Source organism: Salvelinus alpinus, chromosome 9 (assembly GCF_045679555.1).
Source record: "Salvelinus alpinus chromosome 9, SLU_Salpinus.1, whole genome shotgun sequence".
NCBI classification, from domain to species: domain Eukaryota; kingdom Metazoa; phylum Chordata; class Actinopteri; order Salmoniformes; family Salmonidae; genus Salvelinus; species Salvelinus alpinus.
This window is the reverse complement of record NC_092094.1, coordinates 4,795,939-4,812,011: the sequence shown is the minus strand read 5'-3', so window position 1 is coordinate 4,812,011 and position 16,073 is coordinate 4,795,939. Positions and strand designations below refer to the sequence as shown.

Genomic DNA, 16,073 nt, shown 5'->3' with positions numbered 1-16,073 from the left:
GTTTGGGGTTTTAGGCTGGGTTTCTGTACAGCACTTTGAGATATCAGCTGATGTACGAAGGGCTATATAAATAAATTTGATTTGATTTGAATCTGTGTATTTCTCCTATGGACGACTGTATCACCCCTCCATTTCCTGGTATATTTTTATACTACTGTACATAGAAACGTTGTTTATTGCTTTAATGCTTACTTGACATGTGTCTTGGTCGTCCTATCTGTTTCAGGTGTTGGCCCTAAGCCCCGTCAGAGGCCCCAAATCATAGCGGGCCCCCAGAACGTGACGGTGTCCCTCCACCACACTGTGGTTCTGGAGTGTATTGCTACGGGCAACCCCAGACCCATCATATCCTGGAGCCGAGTCGACAGTAAACCCATTGATGTGTACAATGCCAGGGTGCTGGGCAGGTATGACAGATATACACCATGGATGTTTTTGAATCACGCTTAGACTGAGAATCAGCGATCTGACGTTTCGCCCCCCCAATACTGCTGTTTACTTCGTTCGTGGCTGACTGTACCTTAATGGACTGTCCTATTTAGCTTGGCCTTTAATCAGTGGTTGTATTAGTAATTTTTTAAGACATTTGTTGTGTTTTATGTTCTTTTGTTTTTACTACGGTGTTTGTTTTAACGGTAAAAGTGTGTTTAACGGTAGAAGTGTGTTTAACGGTAAAAATGTGTTTCAAATGTGTCAAGTCAAGTTTGATGTGGTTTTGTCAGTGGGAACCTCTTGATCAGTAATGTGAAGCCTCAGCACAATGGAGTCTACCTCTGTAGAGCCACCACACCAGGAACACGCAACTACACCATCGCTGCTGCCAACCTCACCGTGCTAGGTGGGTACAATACTTGGGTACATTTCCTTCCTGCACAACAGAATAAGCCTGCTCAGTCGATAATCTTCATTGAAAGTGTTTTTTGTTGTTGTTGTTGTCCAGTACTGGCTTAAATCTATGTCTCGGATTCCAGAATCGTATGCCCTTATTCATTGCTCCAATATATGTGATTTCAGACTACAATGTAGAGTACTGGACCCACAGACATCACACTGTTATATTGTCTTTGACCTCAACCATCATCCGTGTATGTTTTGGATGGAATTGAATAGCGTTTTTCCAGACGCTCAAAGAGATTTATTAAGTAAGGGGGAAACTAACCTCATATACCCGTTAAAGGGGGAAACTAACCTCATCTACCCGTTAAATGGGGAAACTAAAGGGGGAAACTAACCTCATCTACCCGTTAAAGGGGGAAACTAAAGGGGGAAACTAACCTCATCTACCCGTTAAAGGGGGAAACTAACCTCATCTACCCGTTAAAAGCAGGAAACTATCCTTATCTACCCGTTAAAGGGGGAAACTAACCTCATCTACCCGTTAAAGGTGGAAACTAACCTCATCTACCCGTTAAATGGGGAAACTAAAGGGGGAAACTAACCTCATCTACCCATTAAATGTGGAAACTAAAGCAGGAAACTATCCTTATCTACCCGGTAAATGGGGAAACTAACCTCATCTACCCGTTAAAGGGGGAAACTAACCTCATCTACCCATTAAAAGGGGAAACTAACCTCATCTACACTTTAAAGGCGGAAACTAAAGAGAAAATTAACATAATCTACCCATTAAAGGGGGAAACTAGTCTCATCTACCCGTTAACAGGGGAAAACTAACCTCATCTACACGTTATAGGGGGAAACTAACCTCATCTACCTGTTATGTCCCTCCAGAGCCTCCGTCCATGGTGGAGAGGCCAGAGAGCCAGACTCGTCCCAGAGCTGGCACTGCCCGTTTCATGTGCCAGGCTCAGGGTGTGCCCCCACCTCGCATCACCTGGCTGAAAAATGGAGAGGAGGTGCACCTGAACGGCAGAATCAAGATGTACAACAGGTAGAACCTTAACTTATTCCACCTTATTAAACTTATTAGACAATTCACCACTTATCCCTAAACAAATCAAAATAGATTTAGCTATTTCATTTTCTTTTGGATTACAAAACTTCACAGTTTCAGTATAACAAGAAGAGATTGTAGTACTAGTGCCCTACAATAAATTTGAAGAAACCTAATCACAATGTATACATAATAAAAACTGTATAAAGGGGAATTGGGAGAACCCCCCCCCCCCCCCCCATTTCCTGATTGTACTCGATGTTCACTAAGTCTGTGTTTCCCTCCACAGTAAACTGGTGATCACTCAGATCACCCCGGAGGATGATGCCATCTATCAGTGTGTGGCGGAGAACGACCAGGGCAGTGTTCTGTCCCTGGCACGCCTCATCGTGGTGATGTCTGAGGACCGGCCCAGCGCGCCCAGGAACATCCACGCTGAAACCATCTCCTCCTCAGCCATCCTACTGGCCTGGGAGAGACCCATCTACAACGCTGATAAAGTCATTGCTTACTCTGTACACTACATGAAGGCTGAGGGTAAATGACTTGTTATAAGCGTGTATGAGCCTTTATAATGTCCTATTATAGATGTACGATCTTAATTTGAGCAAGTTTGCTACAGCAGGAAAATAATCTTGCAGCAACAATAATTATTATTATGTGGATTCTAATTAATGGACATTTTTGTAAGGGTTGAAATATATTTTGTTAGGGCAAATCAAGTCTGAAGTTTCAAAGTGGAAATTACAAACTTTAGAAGCCTTTTTAAACCTCAAAAACATTGCAAGTTTGCATTTCCTTCTCAGCAACAAAATAGTGATCAAATTAAGATCCCACATCTGTATAATGCTGACATAAGTCATCACATACTCTGTACACTACATGAAGGCTGAAGGCAGGAGTAAAGACAGAGGGAGAAATTAGCATGTAGTCTTACAAGGATAGATGACAAAAAGGAATGTCCACAAGCCACAGCTATCTGATCTCTCTAGGAAAAGAGATGATTTATCTGAAGGGACTTCCTGGTTAAAACATGATGACAATTCAAATATTGTTTGATATGTGGGCGTTCTAAAGAAATCACTGGCGAGAATAACAGAGGTGTGGAAAAGTTTTTTTTCTTCTTCATACATTCATCTTTTCTGTTCAGAAAATAATTACATTTAAACATGTTTTATTTTGTACCAATATATTACATGCGCCAAAGATCACCGAGAAGTGTTGCAAATTGTGGTTGAACTTGTTGAACTTCACTAAGAAGCTATTGAAAGGAGTGAAAGGGAGTCCAGTCCACCTCAATAGGTGATGGAGGCAGGCAGGGCTCTAACCTCTACACCTCTAGTAGTCTAATGTGTGACCAGCTTTACTTGGAGGCCATCTGTTGTCGCCACGGCGAGGTCGAGGTTTAAACAGGAAGAATGGCCAACGCTCCAAAATAACAACAGCCACGGCGTGCCATTGTCCACCCTCAACCTTCTCAACCACACCGCTCTCGCTCTTAAAGGGACAGGACACCATTTTCTTTAAGCCTGATATAATGGTTTTGAAATAGGACTTACTCTGTCTACTACTTCAGACCAAACAGACCTCCAAACACTTGTAATGTTAGAAGATAATCTACAAACTATCAAAATAAAGTCACACACTCAATATATAAACTCCCAGCAATTTAATGGGTATTTACCAACATTTCGACATCACTGTGCCTTCCTCAGGGTCCACAAGGAGACCGTCTACAAGGATCCACAAGGAGACCGTCTACAAGGGTCCACAAGGAGACAGGAAGTCACAGTGATGCAGAAACGTGATGCCCCGAAGCATTAGTCAGCACCTCCACACAAACGAATTTTTCTGAGTGTGCGCCAGCTCATGTTTTTTTAATCAAAAGATCATCTACAAACATTAGTTAACTGACATTTTAAACAACAATAATTGCTGACAGTTGCTAAAAAAAAAAACACTCTTAAAAAGTGGATACAGACAAAAGTAAACAAAATGTTTTTCTTTAACTCGCAGGTTAGGACTGTTTGAGGCCTGTGGGCAGGAAAGACATGTCACAGGTTAGGACTGTTTGAGGCCTGTGGGCAGGAAATACATGTCACAGGTTAGGACTGTTTGAGGCCTGTGGGCAGGAAATACATGTCACAGGTTAGGACTGTTTGAGGCCTGTGGGCAGGAAATACATGTCACAGGTTAGGACTGTTTGAGGCCTGTGGGCAGGAAATACATGTCACAGGTTAGGACTGTTTGAGGCCTGTGGGCAGGAAAGACATGTCACAGGTTAGGACTGTTTGAGGCCTGTGGGCAGGAAATACATGTCACAGGTTAGGACTGTTTGAGGCCTGTGGGCAGGAAATACATGTCACAGGTTAGGACTGTTTGAGGCCTGTGGGCAGGAAATACATGTCACAGGTTAGGACTGTTTGAGGCCTGTGGGCAGGAAAGACATGTCACAGGTTAGGACTGTTTGAGGCCTGTGGGCAGGAAATAATTGTCACAGGTTAGGACTGTTTGAGGCCTGTGGGCAGGAAATACATGTCGTAGGTTAGGACTGTTTGAGGCCTGTGGGCAGGAAAGACATGTCACAGGTTAGGACTGTTTGAGGCCTGTGGGCAGAAAAGACATGTCACAGGGAATGTGACTCTGCTCTGCATTAGGTCAATGTTTACAGAAAATCTGAGGGGCAAGAGAGACTATTAGCAGAAAGACTACCCAGCAAACCAGAAACATTCCCGGAACATTAGCTAAGATTCCCTGTAACAGTCCAAGGGCCACCTACCAAAAATGTGTTTTTCGTGACCCAGAAAACTGAACTGCAACATTATGTATATAGTGTTATGAGGATGAATGATTCAAAACTTGTAAAAGTTGCACATACATTTTTTTTCTTTAATCAAAGTTATGATATTTAGCATCAAAAACACAGTTTCACTTTGGTTACTTTTGTTGCACACTGGCTCACAGAACGTCTCGGTTAATATAAGGCCCTTTGGGCAGCTGTACTTCGCCTACAAGGGCCATCATTGCTCTTTCCTGCTAGCCAAACTAAAGACAGGTCAACGTTTGCTAGCTTACACTGCTCTCAAAACATGCAAGGGTCCCGACAACTAAATAAAATACTGTTCTGGCATCTGAGATTGTTTTGTTGTTGCTATTTAGCGTGTTTCAACAGCTTCTTATCTCGCATTATTTTGGGATTCCTCCGGTCCGGTACATACGTTCTTTTTGCAAACATGGACAATGGAATGTGTGTAACGATGGTAACCAAGATTTAACATGGCAACCTCATAATGTTGCTAGGGGAAATTACCCAAAATGGGCTATGATTTCGAAATTGTACCCTTTTGATATATAATATTTAATTAATTTGCAATTTTTACAAGTTGTAGATCACAAATTCTTCAACTTAATTACAATTATCTACAAAATGATGTTGCCATTTTCCAGTTCTGTTTCAAGGGTGGTGGGTAGCCCTTTGACTACAAGTTATAGTTAAGGTTTTATCTAACGTTAGGATGATAACATCCCCAAAAAACATTCAAACAATGTTTTTAAATGAAATATCCGTAGAATTTTATCCTAACATTAACTATAATATTGTGCACAACTTCTGTATCAACCACCCACAGAACATTCCCCAAATGTTCCAATTAGGTTTCCAGGTAATGTAATAACACATATGTTGAGCATACTGTCGCAAACAAAATGTGAGAGCAACGTTCACAGAACCAATTTTGGTTTGCTGGGTAGTTTACCCCAAACAGTGAATCCAATTTGTTTATATACAACAGGGTTATGAAGATCTCTGGTCTTTTTATATCTATTTTAATTCATTTTAATTCTCTTTTATTTAACCAGGTCCCATTGAGGTAATTCCTCTTTTAAAGGGAGCCCTACATTTGAGGCATCTTACACGTTACGTTAAATCTATGCTTTTCATCTGCTCCCTATCCGTTCCAGGACTAAACAATGAGGAGTATCAGGCAGTGATTGGCAACGACACGACCAGCTACATCATAGATGACTTGGAGCCAGCCTGGAACTACTCTTTCTACATTGTGGCTTATATGCCGATGGGAGCTAGCCGCATGTCTGACCAGGTCTGTCAACACACTCTGGAGGACGGTGAGTAGGGCCATACACATTTGTATACTTTCTTCACACCAATAAAATATACTTGAATTGAATTGAATTGAGCAGTAGAGGACAGGGACTTAATGATTCCTGTCACTAACTCACTTCATTTGAGATAATATTGAGCTAATATTCAGGTAAACGATGTGAGTCAATGTATTATTATGTTACTATTTATTATATTGAATATACATTTTCACTCGCATGATTTTTCAGATAGTGGCTCTTCTGAAGAAGGTTTTTACCTTTGTAATGATGTTAAACATATTATGTGATTGTTTTATCTAGTTTAGTTGATGCACTGATTGGAAGTCGCTTTGGAAAAGAGAATCTGTTAAATGACTAAAATATAATGATGTATATGATTTCGCTCTTCCTGTTCCCTCAGTGCCCTTGCGTAGCCCAGAGCTCAGTCTGACCAGCTACAGCCCTACAGACATCCAGGTGTCGTGGCAACCCCTGTCCACCAAACTGTCCCGTGGTAACATCTGGGCCTACCGCCTCTCCTACCGCACGGCTGCAGACGCCACGGTTCTGTCTGTGGAGCTGGCCCAGAACAACACCCAGTACCTCCTCGGTGACCTTCAGCCTGATACCATCTACCTTCTCCGGATCGCTGCAGCCACCAGGGTGGGGTGGTGTAAACCCTCCTCCTGGACCTCCCACCGCACTCCCAAAACCTCCAGTAATAAAGGTAACTAACATCACAGCCTGATAGGGTGATCCAGCTTGGTCAGGCTACTGTATTGATGTAGTCAGGTCCACATCTGCTTGGTCAGGCTACTGTAATGATGTAGTCAGGTCCACATCTGCTTGGTCAGGCTACTGTATTGATGTAGTCAGGTCCACATCTGCTTGGTCAGGCTACTGTAATGATGTAGTCAGGTCCACATCTGCTTGGTCAGGCTACTGTAATGATGTAGTCCGGTCCACATCTGCTTGGTCAGGCTACTGTAATGATGTGAACATGAAGGGAGACAGAGAGCTGTTTTCAAGCGCAACTCGCAGCAGGTGTTTAATGTATAGGACCACAGGAGGAGGCAGGTACCTGGTCCAGGGGCAGGCAGAAGGTCATACACAGGAGGAGGCAGGTACCTGGGTCCAGGGGCAGGCAGAAGGTCATACACAGGAGGAGGCAGGTAGCTGGGTCCAGGGGCAGGCAGAAGGTCATACACAGGAGGAGGCAGGTAGCTGGGTCCAGGGGCAGGCAGAAGGTCATACACAGGAGGAGGCAGGTAGCTGGGTCCAGGGGCAGGCAGAAGGTCATACACAGGAGGAGGCGGGTAGCTGGGTCCAGGGGCAGGCAGAAGGTCATACACAGGAGGAGGCGGGTAGCTGGGTCCAGGGGCAGGCAGAAGGTCATACACAGGAGGAGGCAGGTAGCTGGGTCCAGGGGCAGGCAGAAGGTCATACACAGGAGGAGGCAGGTAGCTGGGTCCAGGGGCAGGCAGAAGGTCATACACAGGAGGAGGCAGGTAGCTGGGTCCAGGGGCAGGCAGAAGGTCATACACAGGAGGAGGCAGGTATCTGGGTCCAGGGGCAGGCAGAAGGTCATACACAGGAGGAGGCAGGTAGCTGGGTCCAGGGGCAGGCAGAAGGTCATACACAGGAGGAGGCAGGTATCTGGGTCCAGGGGCAGGCAGAAGGTCATACACAGGAGGCGGCAGGTAGCTGGGTCCAGGGGCAGGTAGCAGGTCATACACAGGAGGAGGCAGGTAGCTGGGTCCAGGGGCAGGTAGCAGGTCATACACAGGAGGAGGCAGGTAGCTGGGTCCAGGGGCAGGCAGAAGGTCATACACAGGAGGAGGCAGGTATCTGGGTCCAGGGGCAGGCAGCAGGTCATACACAGGAGGAGGCAGGTATCTGGGTCCAGGGGCAGGCAGAAGGTCATACACAGGAGGAGGCAGGTATCTGGGTCCAGGGGCAGACAGAAGGTCATACACAGGAGGAGGCAGGTATCTGGGTCCAGGGGCAGGCAGAAGGTCATACACAGGAGGAGGCAGGTATCTGGGTCCAGGGGCAGGCAGCAGGTCATACAACAGGGGGAGGCAGGTAGCTGGGTCCAGGGGCAGGCAGAAGGTCATACACAGGGGGTCCAAAGGCAACAGTACAGGCAGGGAAAAGGCTAGTAACGTAGTCCGGGAGATCAGGCAATATGTAGATAACAGGAAATCCGATAGGCTAAAGTACAGGCAGGGAATAGGCAAAAAGACATCGTTAGTGAGGCAGGCAAAAACTATCATACACGGGAGGAGTAAATTACGGGAAAAACAGAGCTCTGAAAGACGTGTGTCACAAAACAAACAATACCTCACAGTGATGGGGTGCAAAGAACTGAACTAAATAGTGGGTGATAATGACATACAGGTGTGTGAACAGGTGATCAGAATTCAGGTGATTGGGATCTGGAGAGTGAGCTGCGTTCAGGGGATCTATGTGTTTTGAGGGTGTGAGTTGGAAGCAGACGTTACAAGATGTCCGTAGGACAGACGTGAACTCCTAAAATCTGAATCGGCCTCTACGTGCCCTGGCCTGAAGCGGTGCCAGTATGTGTCCTTCATCATCCCCTTCATACCGACTCTCCTTCCTGTGTCCCCACAGTGCCACCAGCCCCACTGCTGCAGCAACTGGAGCCTCTCAACTGCACCTCCATCTTGGTTCGATGGCAGCCATCTCCAGGCTCCGTGGTCGTCCAGGGTTACCGGCTCTGTTACCATGAGGAGGGCCAACCAGAACAGCCCTCCATCCAGCTCCAGCCTGAGGACACAGAATACACCATCAGTGGCCTGGGTGAGTGATAGTTACAGTAGGTATAGATTGGGTATAGGCAGGTATAGGTATAGGCGGGTATAGGTATAGATTGGGTATAGATTGGGTATAGGTGGGTATAGGTATAGATTGGAGATAGATTGGGTATAGGTATAGATTGGGTATAGATTGGGTATAGGTGGGTATAGGTATAGATTGGGTATAGATTGGGTATAGGTGGGTATAGGTATAGATTGGGTATAGGTGGGTATAGGTATAGATTGGAGATAGATTGGGTATAGGTATAGATTGGGTATAGGCGGGTATAGATATAGATTGGGTATAGATTGGGTATAGGCGGGTATAGGTATAGATTGGAGATAGATTGGGTATAGGTATAGATTGGGTATAGATTGGGTATAGGCGGGTATAGATATCGATTGGGTATAGGCGGGTATAGATATAGATTGGCTATAGATTTGGTATAAGTGGGTATAGATTGGGTATAGGCGGGTATAGATATAGATTGGGTATAGATTGGGTTTAAGTGGGTATAGATTGGGTATAGGCGGGTATAGGTATAGATTGGGTACAAGTGGGTATAGATTGGGTACAAGTGGGTATAGATTGGGTACAAGTGGGTATAGATTGGGTACAAGTGGGTATAGATTGGGTACACGTGGGTATAGATTGGGTACACGCGGGTATAGGTATAGATTGGGTACAAGTGGGTATAGATTGGGTATAGATTGGGTATAGGCTGGGTATAGATTGGGTATAGGCTGGTATAGATATAGATTGGGTATAGGCAGGTATAGGTATAGATTGGATATAGCGGTTATAGGTATAGATTGGATTTAGGCGGTTATAGGTATAGATTGGATATAAGTGGGTATAGATTAGGTATCGGCGGTTATAGATATAGATTGGGTACAGGTGGGTATAGGTATAGATTGGGTACAGGTGGGTATAGATATAGATTGGGTATAGGTATAGATATAGATTGGGTATAGGTATAGATATAGATTGGGTATAGGTATAGATATAGATTGGGTATAGGTGGTATAGATATAGATTGGGTACAGGTGGGTATAGATATAGATTGGGTATAGATATAGATTGGGTATAGGTGGTATAGGTATAGATTTGGTACAGGTGGGTATAGGTATAGATTGGGTATAGGTATAGGTGTAGATATAGATGGGGTACAGGTGGGTGTAGGTATAGATATAGATTGGGTACAGGTGGGTGTAGGTATTGATTGGGTATAGATTGGGTATATGTATACCTATACCCACCTGTACCCAATCTAAATCTATACCCGATCTATACCCAATCTATACTTATACCCAATCTAAATCTATACCCGCCTATACCAAATCTATATAGATATAGATTGGGTACAGGTGGGTATAACTATAGATGGGGTACAGGTGGGTATAACTATAGATTGGGTACAGGTGGGTATAGGTATAGATTGGGTATAGATTGGGTATAGGCGGGTATAGATACAGAAGTTCCAAAAGAATAAAGACATTTCAAATGTCATAGAATGGTCTACTCTCTCCTCTCCCACAGTCCTGAAGCCCAGATTCCTTCTGTTCTATCTTGGCCTGACCCTAGTCAACCCACCCTTGTCCCAGGGGCCCTGGATCCTAGCAGCTGAATGCTGCCTCTGGCCCCCGCACCCCAGCCCTTAGCCCCCCAGGCCTCCCACCAAGCCTCCTGGCCCCATCCCCCACCACCACAACAACAGGCCTGGACACACACACACACCCCTCCCCTTTCCACTGGTCAATACCCAGAACCTAACCTTTCACACCAAGATATAAAACAAATCCTTAACGGTCCCCTAAAATACGACATGATTTAGGAGATGGTTAGCGTGTGGTGCGTTTTAAACTGAAAGACACTGAATTGAATTGCAGCATTTTTAAAGAGCGATTGGCCCTAAAAATCAACTTCTCATTTTGAAAACGGCCGATATGGCATCGATATGAGTCAGAAACATTGATTCCAGTGTCAAAATGGACAAAATGTATATAGAATAATTTTGGACATAAAGTATCTAGCAAGCGCAAAAGTAGGTGCCAGGCGCACCATTTTGTGTCAAGAACTGCAACGCTGCTGGGTTTTTCCACGCTTAACAGTTTCCCGTGTGTATCAAGAATGGTCCACCACCCAAAGGACATCCAGCCAACTTGACACAACTGTGGGAAGGAGTGGAGTCAACATGGGCCAACATCCCTGTGGAGTCAACATGGGCCAGCATCCCTGTGGAGTCAACATGGACCAGCATCCCTGTGGAGTCAACATGGGCCAGCATCCATTTGTAGTCAACATGGACCAGCATCCCTTTGGAGTCAACATGGTCCAGCATCCCTGTGGAGTCAACATGGTCCAGCATCCCTTTGTAGTCAACATGGACCAGCATCCCTTTGGAGTCAACATGGTCCAGCATCCCTTTGGAGTCAACACGGGCCAGCATCCCTTTGGAGTCAACATGGTCCAGCATCCCTTTGGAGTCAACATGGGCCAGCATCCCTGTGGAGTCAACATGGGCCAGCATCCCTTTGGAGTCAACATGGACCAGCATCCCTGTGGAGTCAACATGGGCCAGCAACCCTGTGGAGTCAACATGGGCCAGCATCCCTGTGGAGTCAACATGGGCCAGCATCCCTGTGGAGTCAACATGGGCCAGCATCCCTTTGGAGTCAACATGGACCAGCATCCCTGTGGAGTCAACATGGGCCAGCAACCCTGTGGAGTCAACATGGGCCAGCAACCCTGTGGAGTCAACATGGGCCAGCATCCCTTTGGAGTCAACATGGGCCAGCATCCCTTTGGAGTCAACATGGGCCAGCATCCCTGTGGAGTCAACATGGGCCAGCATCCCTGTGGAGTCAACATGGGCCAGCATCCCTGTGGAGTCAACATGGGCCAGCATCCCTGTGGAGTCAACATGGGCCAGCATTCCTGTGGAGTCAACATGGGCCAGCATCCCTGTGGAGTCAACATGGGCCAGCATCCCTGTGGAGTCAACATGGGCCAGCATCCCTGTGGAGTCAACATGGGCCAGCATCCCTGTGGAGTCAACATGGGCCAGCATCCCTGTGGAGTCAACATGGGCCAGCATCCCTGTGGAGTCAACATGGGCCAGCATCCCTTTGGAACACTTTGGACACCTTGTAGAGTCCCACGCCCTGACGAATTAAGGCTGTTCTGAAGTCAAAAAAGGGGGGAGACACTGAACTCTGTGTGAATAGGGAACGGTCAGCTAAGACCAAGGGGTCGTCTGCCCTCCAGCTCTTAGGGGCTCGTACTTTAACTGAAAAAGCAAACTTTGTTAACTTTTCATTTATTTCTTATGTTTTGACTGATAATGGCCATTTCAGATGTGCCTTTTGTTTGCACCGATGTTTTTAACGCGTATGTGGGTCAGTTGACAATAGGCAGAAAATATAATATTTATTTCAACAGAAATTACTTTTTAATATTCCATTTTATTGTTTTCCAGACCCAAGGAGGAAATACCATGTGAAACTGTTGGCATTAAGCCTGGTAGGAGATGGTTACCAGGCCGACCAGACACTCAGCACCCCAGGATGTGTGTGTAAGTAAACAGAAAAATCTGAGCAATTCTTTACTATTGATCTGCTTCAGCTTCTGTTCATCCTGAATTCTACATGGGCCTCTAACACACCTCCCACTACCATAAAAATATTTCTCGACAGCTGAAGCAATCGTACGCATTTTCTACAGGAAATGTTATTTTCATCTGTGTGTGGGTGTGTCTTGTAGCTGTACGAGATCACCCGGTGGCCTCCCCTCCAGCCCCGGACCACGTGAGTGCGGTGGCTAACAGCTCGTCAGCGGTGTACCTGCGGTGGAGCCGTCCCGCCTTCGCCTCTAGGAACGTTGTCAGCTACACAGCGCGCTGTACACCTGTGGGCCTGATGAACGCATCAGCCGTACGCTACATACAGACGTGAGTTCATGACCAGTGTTCTGCAACAGAACCGCTCGAGTTCAAGAAGATACTTAGGATCATCAAAAAGAAAAGAGGACCAATTATTAATTAATAATTAATAAATAATATTTAATAATTATAATAATTATTAATAATTAAGTAATAATTATACTAATTAATAAATATACTAATTAATAAATATAGTAATGAATAATTATAATAATTAATAAATAATTATAATAAATAATAATTATACTAATTAATAAATTTAATAATTATAATAATTAATTTTATGAGGAGTGCCTTGGTCCTCCTTTCTTTTTGATGACCAATTTACCCCTTTTACCAAAGAGCACCTTCTGTCTACCAAAATGTACTATTGTGTACCTTAGTAACGGTTCCCTTCCTCCTCTTTCTACAAGATACTTAGGATGTTTATACCTGTATCCTGGGGTCTGTTGAAGAAGAAGAAGAATACTTTACTACTATTTTAATACTAAGATTATTATACTGAACAAAAATATAAATGCAACAATTTAATTGATTTTACCAAGTTACAGTTCACATGAGGAAATCGGTCCATTGAAATAAATTCATTAGGCCCTAATCTATGGATTTCACATGACTGGGAATACAGATATGCATCTGTTGGTCACAGAAACCTTAAAATAAATGAGGGCACAGGATCTCGTCACGGTAGTTTTTGTGCATTAAAATTGCCATTGATAAAATTAAATTGTGTTTGTTTTCTGTAGCTTATTCCTGCCCATGCCATAACCCCACCGCCACCACGGGGAACTCTATTCACAAAGTTGACATCAGCAAACCGCTCGCCCACTTGACGCCAAACACGTGGTTGTGAGACCGGTTGGACGTACTGCCAAATTCTCTAAAATTACGTTGGAGGTGGCTTATGGTAGAGAAATGAACATTCAATTATCTGGCAATAGCTCTGGTGGACATTCCTACAGTCAGCATGCCAATTGCACGCTCCCTCAAAACTTGAGACATCTGTGGCATTGTGTTGTGTGACAAAACTGCACATTTTAGAGTGGCCTTTTATTTTCCCCAGCACAAGGTGCACCTGTGTAATAATCTTGCTGTTTAATCAGCTTCTTGATATGCCACACCGGTCAGGTGAATGGATTATCTTGGCAAATGAGAAATGCTCAGTAACAGGAATTTAAACAAATTTGTGCACAACATTTTAGAGAAATAATATGGTACATTTCTGGGATCTTTTATTTCAGCTCATGAAACATGGGACCAACACTTTACATGTTGCAGTGTACTTTACTACTATGCTATTGTCCCATCCCATTGTCATTTTTCAGATCATGGAAATTGATATTGCATGTGGTGATTTAGTTTTACACTTTACTTCTGACAAGAGACTGAAGTGCAACATTGTTATGGACACTGAGTGTTTTTGATTGAACCTGTCATGATTGCTAATATTTATTCTGGGATGTCTGTTTGTCCTCGTCAGTACCAACCAGAGTGTGCAGATACAGAGCCTGGACTCCAACACTCGCTATGAGTTCGTGGTGCGTCTCCATGTCGACCAACTGGCCAGTCCCTGGAGCATGGTTGTCTTTCAGAGGACTCTACCAGCAGGTAAGCAATCCTCTTATTCTCTTCTGACTATCATGTCACGTTTCCCAAGGAAAACAAGGATAAAGATTCCTTCATGATCTATACATTATGAAGGAGTCTATTTAACTTTAAGTGACATCAACAGTATAGCTTCCTTTCCCAGTCTACTCTGAGATGTACCCGGCCGGTACTCTGGCCTGCACCTTGAGACTAATGCACCATGTAATATAGATAGAGTCATTGAACACTGGTCACCTCATATTCTGTGTATATACTGTAATGAAACAGGCAGGGAGCAGGTCTCGAACCCTCAACCTTCTAGCCCGAAGTCCAGTGCGCTCTGGTACTCTGGCCTGGTACTGTGCCGCAAAAGCATGCTCGAACGGCAGAGTCGATTTCCGCGCTTATAAATCCAGGGTCGTTACACTACTGTGAAAACTTTACATTACATTTACATTGCACACTGGTCACCTCATATTCTGTGTATATACTGTTGTTGACTCAGTGTTTATGTAACCGATGTGAAATGGCTAGCTAGTTAGCGGTGGTGCGCTCTAATAGCCTTTCAAACGGTGACGTCACTTGCTCTGAGACCTTGAAGTAGTGGTCCCCCTTGCTCTGCAAAGGGCCGCGGCTTTTGTGGAGCGATGGGTAACGATGCTTCGTGGGTGACTGTTGATGTGTGCAGAGGGTCCCTGGTTCGCGCCCGAGTCGGGGCGAGGGGACGGACTAAAGTTAAAAACTGTTACATTTATGTATAAACTGTATTCTCAACATAGCTCATCCTAATATACCTACTACTGTATTTACCATTTTCTTCCAAATGATCTACTGTCTAAACACAGCACGTATTTGTATTGTGTATTCAGACAATGTTCACACTGATATATCTACTCTAGGTTGTCGGACTCATTCTTAAAATATAAAGGAGAGCCGCACACTCTAGGAGCTCAGATGCAAAAAAAATTATATCCAACGTTTCGACAGCCAAGCTGTCTTCATCAGGGTAGATGAATGTTGGACTCATTCTGAAAAAAAATTTGTTTGTATTTTGATTATTTCTGTATTTGTATTGTATTTGCTAGACATTCTCACAGGCGCTGTTGGAGCTAGTAACATAAGCATTATGCTTCACCTGCTATAACACCTGCTGTAACACCTGCTATAACACCTGGTATAACACCTGCTATAACACCTGGTATAACACCTGCTATAACACCTGCTATAACACCTGCTGTAACACCTGCTATAACACCTGCTATAACACCTGCTGTAACACCTGCTGTAACACCTGCTATAACACCTGCTGTAACACCTGCTGTAACACCTGCTGTAACACCTGGTATAACACCTGGTATAACACCTGGTATAACACCTGGTATAACACCTGCTATAACACCTGCTGTAACACCTGCTGTAACACCTGCTATAACACCTGCTATAACACCTGCTGTAACACCTGCTGTAACACCTGCTGTAACACCTGGTATAACACCTGGTATAACACCTGCTGTAACACCTGCTGTAACACCTGCTGTAACACCTGCTGTAACACCTGCTATAACACCTGCTATAACACCTGCTATAACACCTGCTGTAACACCTGCTGTAACACCTGCTGTAACACCTGCTGTAACACCTGCTATAACACCTGCTGTAACACCTGCTGTAACACCTGCTGTAACACCTGCTGTAACACCTGCTGTAACACCTGCTGTAACACCTGGTATA

At 44.6% G+C, this 16,073-nt stretch overlaps 1 protein-coding gene across 1 annotated transcript in view; it reads left to right on the top strand.

Annotated features, from left to right (window-relative positions):
- The window catches only part of LOC139584189 (protogenin B-like), a 38,640-nt gene that overhangs the window by 11,861 nt on the left and 10,706 nt on the right, over window positions 1–16,073 (top strand). The window contains exons 5-14 of the mRNA XM_071415746.1: window positions 227–407; window positions 723–838; window positions 1,732–1,891; window positions 2,184–2,431; window positions 5,855–6,019; window positions 6,417–6,722; window positions 8,630–8,818; window positions 12,294–12,389; window positions 12,578–12,764; window positions 14,236–14,363. Coding sequence (XP_071271847.1) covers window positions 227–407; window positions 723–838; window positions 1,732–1,891; window positions 2,184–2,431; window positions 5,855–6,019; window positions 6,417–6,722; window positions 8,630–8,818; window positions 12,294–12,389; window positions 12,578–12,764; window positions 14,236–14,363 — 1,776 coding nt within the window. The remainder of the gene's footprint in view (window positions 1–226; window positions 408–722; window positions 839–1,731; window positions 1,892–2,183; window positions 2,432–5,854; window positions 6,020–6,416; window positions 6,723–8,629; window positions 8,819–12,293; window positions 12,390–12,577; window positions 12,765–14,235; window positions 14,364–16,073) is intronic.